The 12,054-nt window shown below is 41.3% G+C and overlaps 1 protein-coding gene across 1 annotated transcript in view; it reads left to right on the top strand.

The window, feature by feature from the left end:
• The first annotated feature begins 472 nt into the window (after nt 1-472).
• The window catches only part of LOC132908332 (netrin-B-like), a 111,973-nt gene continuing 100,391 nt past the window's right edge, over nt 473-12,054 (top strand). Inside the window, exon 1 of the mRNA XM_060962271.1 lies at nt 473-2,907. Coding sequence (XP_060818254.1) covers nt 1,533-2,907 — 1,375 coding nt within the window. The 5' untranslated portion in view covers nt 473-1,532. The remainder of the gene's footprint in view (nt 2,908-12,054) is intronic.

Genomic DNA, 12,054 nt, shown 5'->3' on the forward strand with positions numbered 1-12,054 from the left:
TGAAACTAATAGATTAAATGTATTCGACCAATGTGTTGTAGCAACTATCAACTCCTAATTTCTCTATGGCGAATCAAAATTACGAACAAAGGAAAATCTTGTGACGGAGGGTTAACGATGAAGATACATAGAGAGTAGATGGATTCGCAGGTAAGGCACGGTCTAAGCGAAAATCGAGCAAAATGGAGACTCGATCAAGGTTAACGATGATCCTGGTTGAAAGTTGTTGCAGCCCTCCAAAAATTTCATCGGACCGATGTTCCTTGAAGTAAACGCAAGGAGTCGAAGCGGCGAGGAAGGATAGGAGGAGGTGAAGGGGCGAAAAGAGGAGCGAAGAGAATATCGTTCGTTGGTCCAGTGGTCGGTTGGTTTCCGGTAGCGCGGCGCGGCGCGGCGTGGCTGCTGGATCCTCGAAGCTCGTTCCAGTGTGGCGGAACGCGAAGTAGAATAGTGGGGTGGTTGCGAGTAGTGGCGTCGCCGGATTGGCCGAAGAGGAATTGGTCTTGGATGAGAGGATGCGAGCCGACGGTCAAAGGGAAAAGAGAGGGAGACTGAGGCTCGGAGAGCCGTGAGTCGTGAGCGAGAGAAGAGCGAAGGTGGGGAGAAGCGCGAGTCAGAGAGGGACTGGGAATCGGAACAGTTCGGATGCACACCGTGCAAGGACGGTGATTCAGTTAGCGGCGAGCCGCCGTCGGTGAAGGATCGTTGATCGTCGGTTTTTCGTTTTTCTTCGGGTCGCATCGCATCGCATCGCATCGCATCGCATCACGCTGGTTCGGATCGTGTGGCGAGCCGCGCGTTGTGTACCGTGTTCCGTGTTCCGTCTTTTCGAGATACGATTCGTTTCATGTTGAAACGTAGCCGTCGCGTGTACACGCGCACGCGCCCCCGACTCGTTACAATTACACGGCTCGCTTAGGAATGAAATTGACACGCGCGTTCCGCTTGAAAATCGAATACACCTGATTACGAGAGACGCTCGATGAAATATATCGAAGCTGGTTAGCCTGTGTCGAATCGTCCTTGTTGAACGAACATTGGAAAAATTCGTTTCGAAATCTCGATCGCTATCGCGACGAAATTCGAATCGAAGATCTTCTAGTCTAGTCTTGAAGGAGGGAACGCGTGTGGTTCGCAAACGGGACCGCTCTTGTTTTCGCCAGCCCTCCGGTATAATGCAAACAGGAAGAAAAATCGAAGCGAGCGGCTTCGTGGTGGGCATCGACACTCTGATCGTGAAAGTTTAATCGATCGGTCGATATGATGAGCAGGAGAGAAGCGTAGGATCGACGATTCGAAACTTGGTAGGATCGAAAACTCGAACGGTGTCGCTTTACCCGAAAGAAGAACAGAGCGAGGAAATAATCGCCGAACAAGACAAGGACGGTTTGTGCGTAGGTGACACAGCAAGGGGCTGTGGGGGAGGGTGAGGGGCGGGGAAGGGAAGGGAAGAGAAGGGAAGAAGGCGTGTAAGAGAGACAGAGAGAGAGAGAGAGAGAAGTCGTATCGCGCGCGAACACAACTCGACGAAGATGAAGAGTGGAGCAAAGGCACGATTGTTGGGAATCGTCTACGGAGTGATTCTGTTCGATTGCGGGAACGCATTGGCCGGTAGCGAGATCTACGCGAAGACGTTCCCGAGCCAACAACATCCGTCGGACCCGTGCTACGACGAGGACAGACCGCGTCGATGCATCCCGAATTTTGTGAACGCGGCATTTGGAGCGGCGGTGGAGGCTTCGTCGACCTGTGGAAGCGGCGGGCCCACGAGGTACTGCGACGTGATCGAACAGCCGGGTGGTAGCACGGGTATAGGTCAGTGCCACATCTGCGACGACAGTACGCCGCGACGTCGATTTCCCGCGAGCTACCTCACGGATGTGAGCAACCCCAACAACGTGACCTGCTGGCGAAGCGAGCCTCTTGTCACCTCTCAGAGTTTCTCCGCACCGCCAGACAATGTGACCTTGACCCTCTCTCTAGGAAAGAAATACGAACTGACCTACGTCAGCCTGCAATTCTGCCCAAAAGCGGCCAAGCCGGACTCGATTGCGATTTACAAATCGATGGACTACGGGAAGACGTGGCAACCGTTCCAGTTCTATTCGTCTCAGTGTCGGCGAGTATACGGCAGACCGAATCGCGCCACCATCACAAAGGCGAACGAGCAAGAGGCCAGATGCACCGACAGTCATCGATATACCGGTGGTAACGGCCTCGCGCCCGTCGGCAGAATCGCGTTCAGCACCCTGGAGGGCCGCCCGTCGGCTTCCGACTTTGATAACTCGCCGGTTCTCCAGGATTGGGTTACCGCGACCGATGTTCGTGTCGTCTTCAATCGGCTTCACATGCCCCAGCAGCCGTCGCAGGAACAAGTCTTGCAACTAGGTGGAACTGGCGACGATCACGACCGCGATCATGGCCTCGGCCTCGAGGAGTTGGCGAAACGCGAGAGGGAGAGAGAAGAGAGGTTGAAAAATCAACAGAAGAGCCCCGCTCGTGCAGGTTTGCTCGATTCATTGGCGACCGCTTTGCCCTCAGTACACCAGGTTATCGCGCCGCAAGAGATGCAATCGAACGACGCGGTTGATGACGATGAGAGCGAGTTTGCAGCGGCGGCGGCGGCGGCGGCGGCGACGGTCACCGTCTCGACCAGTACGACCAGCACCCTCGCCAGCAATCATGGGACCAGCACGCTGGCTCATCATTACGCGGTCTCGGATTTCGCCGTCGGCGGCAGGTGTAAGTGCAACGGCCACGCGGCAAGGTGCATCCAAGGCAAGGACGGCGAGGTCGCCTGCGAGTGTAGGCATAACACCGCCGGCAGAGACTGCGAGAGGTGTCGTCCGTTCCACTTCGATCGACCATGGGCACGAGCCACTGCCAGAGATGCCAACGAATGCAAAGGTTAGTCTCTCTGTTTGTTACAAGCTTCTCTCGACTATCTCCAATCCCTAATTCGAGTCTCTCGATTCGAATGGAATCAAATTTCAAGCTTCTTCGATTAGTTGGAACCGAGTGTTTTCTACAACGGTTCCAATGTGCGACGCGCCGCGACGGGTCGTGCTGTGCCAGTACCTTTTCCGTCGATCCTTCGCCGTTTCCACGTAACACGTGTGTGTTTAACACATAGTATTCCCGTGCCCGTGCACGAACCATGCTTAACGATTACCGCAATTTTCCTCGAAATAGTTCCAAATAGTTTAGATTTACACGCACGTAAGGTGCTTCCGGTATTCATAGCGATTTTTCATAACTTACGATCGAGTTGTGTCTGTATGATCGTTTAACTAACTTTCAATTAATTTTATTTATACAGCGGGTATGCATGGCTGCGATATCTCGTTTTGTCCGTGTGTTGTACTCCGTGGTATACGTAGTATCCTACATCTTGTTACGGTATTTACGGTGTACATTTCTTATAAATATTTCTGATTGCGAGTAACGTATAGATATTTTAACTAGTTGCCCATTCTCTCGAAGCTCTGGCTGTAAGTCGTCTCGTATTACCCATAACCCACAATCGAAAGGACGTAGTTTCAAATGTAAGGGGTGTCCATATTCCGACAAAATGAACATTTTCATCTGTACCTATGGGATTACGAATACCTTCAATCTCGGTTGTATTTCATTCAAAATATTTTCCTGGCGAACAAATTCCTACGTCGCAAAGTCGTGCACACACATATGACCTATAAGAGATCCGATTTCTATTTAAAATGAGAGAAGAGACACGACAAAGCATCGAAAAGACGTCTGTGTCTTTAGAAATAGAACGTATCCATATTTCTGAAAGGTCGAAGTAATTTGCGCCATTTATCAATCTATTCTTCGTTGATGTACGAATAGGTGTATAGGTACAAACTTTCTTAGGCTTTTCCAGCATATTAAGATGAGTAATTATCGCTGATCTCAGATTTTCAACTGTTACAGCAGCTGATACACGGTTGATTCCGAAAGTAGAAATCTTTTTACGCCTCGTATGTGTGTATATGTGCAAAATTAAAAATCGGTGTAAGAGTCTTTTCTATCTTTAATACTTTATATAGGTACGTATATATATACACGTACGTATATCGAACGATAGAAAATTTTATTTGTATATATTGACAACTCGGGATGATTATTTGGTCACGCACCGCTTAAAACGATAGAAAATGAACACGACGAAGAGTTCGTTTCTCCTTTCGTTTCGGTGACTGGTTCCTCTATCCTTCGTTCCGCATCTTCCATTCTCGATTCTCGTACTCGTATCTCGATTCTCCGTGCTCCGTTTCACTCTTCGTGATTCCATCTCTTACTCCCTTTCTCTGTTTTGTCCGTGAGTCGACCCTAGGGGTAGAGCGTGGGGGCACTCCTTTCGGTTCACCCCTTAATTCGAAGCGGCGAAGCGTTGCCTCGAGACTCGGATCGAGGATGTATGCTCAAATCAAAAACGTCAGGGGCAAACCACCCTCTAAAATCGTTTCGAATCGATAAAGGACGCCCTCTTCGCGCGACAACCGCGATCCGCGCCGGCTACGAAATATCGCGACATTAGTGTTGTAGCATTCTTTTTTTTACGATTAGATGTCGATAGATGTATCAACTATGTGCCTGTTTGTAAACCAGTAAACTTCTCGTTGGTAATATGTACAATGAAATGCCTTGAAATTTTATGCAACTTTTGAAAAAATACGTTTAGAGTCACGGTTTTTCAATTCTAAAAATACCTTTTCATCTTATTCTATGTCACTTTCTATTTCGAAAAAGTGTTAATACATACAATCGATAGATGAGCAAACGGGAACGACGACTTTCGAAACTTTTCGATTCCAAGTAACAGATTAATCGGTCATTATTTTCACAGGATATATTACTATTTTGAAAATTATTCAAGATTTTTCAAGTAATCCATATTTCAAACAATTACTTTACTACTTCTTTATAGGATAAAGCGTAGAACATTAAAAATTCTTATCTTTTATAGTCTATATCTATAGTCTATATATAGTCTATATCTATCTAGTAAAAAAAATGAAAAGTGCTCTTACTTCGTTTCTTTGCCTTTTTCTTTATCAATTTTATATACATTTCGTAGAGAAATATTAAAAATATTAAAAACGTTAACGTTATCCATATGTTGCCTCGTAGTAGATATGTATCTGCTTACTAATAAAATAGACAGATTGATAGTTTCTAATAGCTTGATGAAAATAGATTTGATTTGTTAATATCAATTATTACATGGCAGAAGACTGATTCGATCTGACCAATTTATGTTAGTAAGCACGTAATACCATGTAATTGGCAATTCTCAGTGAAATATCTCCAAATGAAATTTCCCATTTGTTGATTCCAGTGAAAATGTATAAATGAGAACGAAACGGAATCCCTGGTCGCACCTTATTACTGCAATAATTGAAACACTCTTAAGAACCAATGAAACCATTTGGTTCGTGTTAAAACTAATTATCGTTATTCGATCAAATACATTTGTTATAACAAATTCTGTGATTACACATAGATACACCTATAGATATTGGACACCCGTGGAGGAAATGAAGTAAAATTTTTATCGTACAGGATTTCATGTCGCGAAAAACGATAATTTTGGGAAATTATTGCATGTCGTTCTTAATTAAAAAGATATGAAAAAATTTGACAGGTATTTAAGCTATTTCACGTTTTAAAACTTCTTAGAACTTATTTAAGCGATCGTGGTTATTTCCACTCAGTATCATTCGTAACATTTTAAAAAGAGAAAACCGGTGCAGTGGATGTACAATTCAAAATGTATGTTACTATAGAGACGTGTTCTAAAATTTTCCGCTAGACTCTTGATTAATATTAGATATAGAAATACGGCAAATAAAAGAAAATAGTACAACAAATAAACGCTACGCTAAAAAAAATATCTGTAATTTGATAGCTTTAATACAATATAGCGAATTACATTGTGCATTCTCTGTATAAGTATGTACTATATATATAGGTATGTACTATATGTATAGGTATGCCTATATGTATATAAGAATGTACAAATGTATAAAATATGAACAATATATTATGAAGTATGAGATACACTGAGGACAGAACTCATAAATGTCATTCTTATGGCAAGCAGCGCTTTGGTAATATAGTATACACGAATCGGTGCAAAAAAAAAAAAAAAAAAAAGAAAAAGGAAAAGAAAAAGAAAAGAGACGGGAAACGGATAAGGCCCGTAAATTTTACTCCTGTACGTGCAGCGTCTGTGCCCTTTCTGGCAAATGTACACGCAATATAAAGTAATTCCAGTTCTTTTCAATGTTTCCTAGCTGCACGCCTTTTTGTTCTTGCGACATAAGCTAACACCGTTTAAGCGCTTAAGTAACATATTCTAGAGTTTACAGTTTGACTAGTACAAATGGCAGTATGTGTTTTACGATGTACGTATGTACGTTTGTATGTGTTTCGTGGAAATATGAGATTTCCAGGTCCTTTTCTGTTCGGTATTCGCTGTTCAGACGGGCCTGTTAATTTAGTGATTCTCTAATTTTTTAAATTAATGGTTTCTTATTATTGCGAAACTGTACTAACTTTACAATAATCGTTCCTTACGTTGCTGCTTTATTTCATTTCTACTAACAAGGTCTTCTCACATAATACCTTATCGATGCTAACACTATTATGCATATAGTAGAGATTGACAGATTACAAATTTCGAGTTATATGATCGATATTATTAGTAATACGCTTTGTAAGCGTTCATTGCATAATGATCGCAATTTTATGAATTGTCAAACTTTATGTCGTAAAATTTTTGCAGAGTCTTGGAAAACGAAATTTTTATTCCAAATTGATCACTTAATGATTTACGAATTTTCATCGATCAATTTGTAATATTTACTCGTGAAAGTTTATTGCTAAATTTACCGTTATATCTATGCAAGAAAATTGATTAGTAGGTATAACGGTGACTCGTAACTATGTTTATGGTGACTTGTAAGATTTTTCACTAATAGGTAGTATTGGCTCGATTGTACCAGACAGCTAAAATCTGGACACTGTTCGAATACGTAGATTCTAGATAATCTGACATTGATTGGTTTAAGCATTCATAGACTTAGTACATTTAACGTTTGATTCGGAATCGATCTTTTACCAGTCGTGAATTATTCAGTTCGCGTGACGATTTCGTTCGCATTTTCTACAGGGAATTCCGCGTTTCGAATACGACCTCGGTTAATAGGAGTGTTTAACTTGGAACATGGTTTCACTTTTCTTCGTTCGATTTATTTCATGTCAATGCACGCTTCTGCTATCTTCCTAAAATTGATTTTTAAGGTTTCGATTGGATGAAGGTGGAAAAAGACAGATCTTGAGGGGCCTAGGTGTGTTGCCGTTAATGTGACGCGGAACGCTGTAAACTGTAACTGCTATTTACGGCAATGAATTATGTTCTCAAGGGTTCGTTCATGTTTATACGACGCGTAGTTATACGCGTATCTGTATATACACGCATATGTACCGTAATTCTTGCTCCGTGCTTTCCTTCTTTTTTTATTCTTTCATTCTTTCCTTTTCCTTTCTTTCTCTTTTATACTTTTCTTTCTTTTTGCTTTCCTTTGCCTTTTTTCCTGCTCTTCTCCTTGTGTCGTTTCTCATTTACTCGTAACATAGCTGAGTATATTCAATTTTTTTCTGTTAATAGTTCTCTCGTGTAATACTTTTAAAAACGTTTTGCGCTCCCAGGGTATTTTCGTTGTAGTTAGTGGACTATCGTATTCTGATGTTAATCATTAATGTGTAACAATTCGATAGAGAATTTGTCAAGATTTTGTAGCAAACGGTATACTATATGCAAAATGTTGCAACGTAAAAAGATATAATATAATGTAAAATAATTAAATTGGAAATGATAGGTAGTAACTAGTAATTTATAAAGAAAATAGGGACGTTTTTGTAGCGAATAAAGAGTGTTTCGTACAACTGGACGAAGCTATATCACTGAAATGATGATAGAGATTGAAAAAGGTATCAAACGACACGAGCATACTTAAATAGCGTATGTTCCGTATAGGCATTCATGTATGTTTCTGGGTAGTTTCTTATTAAGCGTATGTATATATGTGCTTGCAGAGTGTAAATCGGTATATTCTTTTTTTGAGTGCAATTACCTATCCGATCTTGTTTTAACATACATCGATTCCTAGATGACCGAAAACTAAACTTCGACTATTGAAAAAGAATGGAATTACGTAAAAGAAACAGAGCAGATCGCGACCAGTTTCAGCTAGAAATGTACCGGCCTGCCAACAGAAATTTCAGTCAAAGAAGAAAACGATGAAGAGGCTTAGCCTGAAATTCGTCGCGCCCTTCTGTGAACAATTACGTGAATGACAGAAACACTCGACGATTTTATTACGGGGATCCTTTTCCAATTAAACGGTTGCTATGGTGATGGTTATGAGTGCTTGCCTATGGCATCCGTAGGAATACAGCTTGGATCGCATCGCCTTTTTCGTCGCATCGCGTCGGTCAATTTTTTGTTAACAACTATTTACGAATATTTAATCTACCTCCATATTCGTAGCAGAGCACACGCAATGGAAAAGTATATGTCCAGAACGTTAAGTTTCTTGATAGAATTTTAATTTTCCAAGTCGATAGGTATACAATTTTGCCGAAAATTCATCGCATCCTTCTGCATGTTGAATAATCGAAGAACTTGTAACTAACGTTATTATGATTGTACGTACTGATTGAGAAACTATTTCTATAATAGGTAATAATAATAAAAATAAATAAAGTGAAATTTCGGAGACGTATTTATATTTATAGAAACAGGTATATCTACGTACGTATGTAGTTGGTCTTTTAAATGTAGATATATATCTTCGTAAAGGATACGGATTTTTCAAAATATTTATGTAGGTAAATATAAAGATATTTTGAGATTCGATTAGAATATATCTGCATACGTAATTTGTTGCAAATATATACGTTAAGTATGCTTAAAGTAGAAAAATTTGGCGTTTGTACGTAAAGACTGACAGGGGTTAACGATAATACTGGCAAGAATGATAAGCTTTCTAATAAGAAGCTTTGGTAAAAGTTGCATCGTTTCTGTGTCGCGTGACGAATAGAGAAATCAGAAATCATAGTCCTTCGCTGCGGACACAACGAGGTAGTTTCGTGGTAGTGGAACGGGTAATATGTAGTCGTTGTGAAATGCACTTGTAAAGAAGAGACGAAATACCGTTCGAGAGACGGGGAATCGATAAAGAAGGTGGTACGTTGTGTAGGTAAACGTAAACGGCTTTCGTTCAGCTTTACAGAGTACGTGTATACGTGACAGAGACGAGAGAAGAAAAAAAAAAAAAAAAAGGAATGGAACGAGAGGGAAGAGAGGCAAGGAAGAAAACAGGGTGACGAAACGAAGGAAGGGAGTTCGAATTAAATTACATTTTAATTTCGCAGCCATTTCGCAGCGCGCACCGCGATATGCCAAATATCCGGTGCAATTTACATTTTAAATTGGACACTTCTTGCCGCGATTCGAGGGTTTCGTGAGTTTCGTCGGTAGTTGGCATCGTCTGGCCAGGTTGTTGTCGTTTCCATAAAAAGCATGCACGTTTACCCCTCTCTGATGGAGATTTTCGAAAACTTGAACGCACCCGGTGCGCGCTGATTCCTTGTAAAAACCGAGTATTTCTTCGCCATCGCAGCATTCCTATACTCGAGTATTCTACTTTTTCAATTCCCGCGAGAAAATTGTCTCGAATTTCCCGTGCTACGTTTCACCTTGATCGACCACTTAATTACGAGCACCTCTTGAATTTCGTCCTCGTTCTCACTGCTACGCAGATTCATCATTGCGTCTCATCGCAATCCCTTGTTTCACTTTTTTTTTTTTTTTTTGAGCGTTGAAAGTAGTTAGGACGGTTTACTTGTGAGAAACGGATACGAAGGTAAGTATCAGGTTTATGTATATATTAATGATTGTTCCAAAAGTTTCTTCCGTTCCGTTTGTTCCGATAGAACAAAATGGATCATGCATAATTCAATAAAATAATATAGAACAAAAAATGTTGTGCATCTATTATTTCCTTATAAAACGAGAAAAACTTTTGGGGCAAGCTAATAAAATTCCATTTCTCTTGATTGTTCGAGTTTGAGTTTTATGGCATCAGTAGATGTCGTGAATATTGTTTATTATTTCATTATTTTTATGTACGTATAAATCATTAAGTTCCATTAGTCCTTAGACCAAGCAACGAAATAACCCGTAAAAGTCAAGTTTACTTTTATCGGAGGTTTTATTGGAGAAAACGATGTTTGCAACTAAAGCAAACTATAAATGAGAAAAAGGATTCAATTGTGTGATAATGAATAGGTACGTACATACACGCATGCGTAAAGGACGTTTTTAGTATATTATATTATCGTTGTGAGTAATTCGAACGCGTATCGTAATACGTAACACGATTCAGAGTATAAAATTTGTAACAACCAGTTAGCAAAGTTTAATAACTGGATGAAGCAACATTGCTTGTAAATTGGCCAGCTGAAAAGTTTAAGCGAACAAAGTTGATACAGATAATTCGAAGAGTATGCAGAAATAAAAGATAACTTTCGACAAGATCAAAATGGTAGTCGTATGATAGATTGTTTTCACTTGTAAGTGCTCCTTTTTTCCTGACACGTTTCGGGACTGCACGAATGTTATTCTTTGCCCGGTCCCCGTGGTCTCACGCCGACGCGACGCTCGTACAACGTACAACGTACAACGATTATTCTTCCTCGCGATGCGAGGCCGACGGGCTTTGCATGAATGGGGTCGTCGCGACCTTTCAGATGAATGGTTCTTTCTTCCCCTCTCACTTTCACCTACCCTTGCTTTCTTTCTTTTTCTTTTCCACCCTCGATCTCTCTTTCATTTTTTCTGTTGCTTCAGTAGTATACGAGAGTGTATAAGTTCGTTTCGAAGATATTTACTTCCTTTTCAAGATATAAATGTTTCGACGACGAGACTGTTGAGGCAACTGCGACGATGATTGCCTTTGGGATGACAGGCAAGATAAATACATGTTAAACAGTTACGTATACGAAGGATTAAAACAGGTTTTTTCATAGAGAAGATGGTTGATTGAAAATTCGCTATCGTGATCTTAAATAAATGCATGAGATATAATAAATTTCAGAGTGGTACTGTTTGTAAAATGAATAATACGAATAGAACGAATAAAAATTGAAACAAACATGATACGGCTCTGTAATTTTGTATCTAGCGGAAAGTCAATGGCAGGATATGCATGATTCTTATGACCGAAAGCCTGTTCGATACATTATTTTTATCAAACCGATACCGAGTCGTTGGTCTGGCTAAGCGTTTCAAAGGGTCCGATTCAAGTTCACCGTAACAGGATCGTTGCTATTCGTCGTAGAACCACAAAGTGTACTTTCAACGATTTGAATTTGGTCCGGTCTGGTTGTCGGAGTATACGATGCATTCGTGTTTGGTGGAGGCTGCAGTCGTGGCTGCAGTCGTGGCTACAGTCGCGGCCAAGAGAAAAGGAAATATGCACATATATCGGTCGCATGAGAGGCCTTTTCACCGCCTCGATTTTCGCGTTTGTGTCTGCACACTATACACTGTACTCTGTACACCGTAGACTGTACATACAATCGAGTTGCGCATACCTACGCATACATTGCATATGCGCTCGAGATTTACACCGCAAGACGAGAAAATCAGCTTCACGGAGAATATGCTCGACCCCCGTAGTGAATTTTGCGCGCGTACCACGCGTTTGCCTCGCCTTTTTCGTCTTCTCGCCAGACCGAATCGCGCCCTTCCGATTTCCTCTCTTGCAAATTCCACGAGTCTTTCTATTCGGGTGCTGAATTTTTACACGGTTTCAATTTCAGAAACGTCGTCGACCACGCAAACGACCGTCGCGAAGGTTCTGTCGAATGCTACGGGACGCGAATAACATATGAGTTGTAGTAGAGTAACATATGTTGGGTACAAGAACAAACGATGCTCGATTCTAAACGTTCTCGAGTAATTCAAAATTACTTATACCG

The sequence above is a fragment of the Bombus pascuorum genome, chromosome 6 (assembly GCF_905332965.1).
Source record: "Bombus pascuorum chromosome 6, iyBomPasc1.1, whole genome shotgun sequence".
NCBI lineage: Eukaryota > Metazoa > Arthropoda > Insecta > Hymenoptera > Apidae > Bombus > Bombus pascuorum.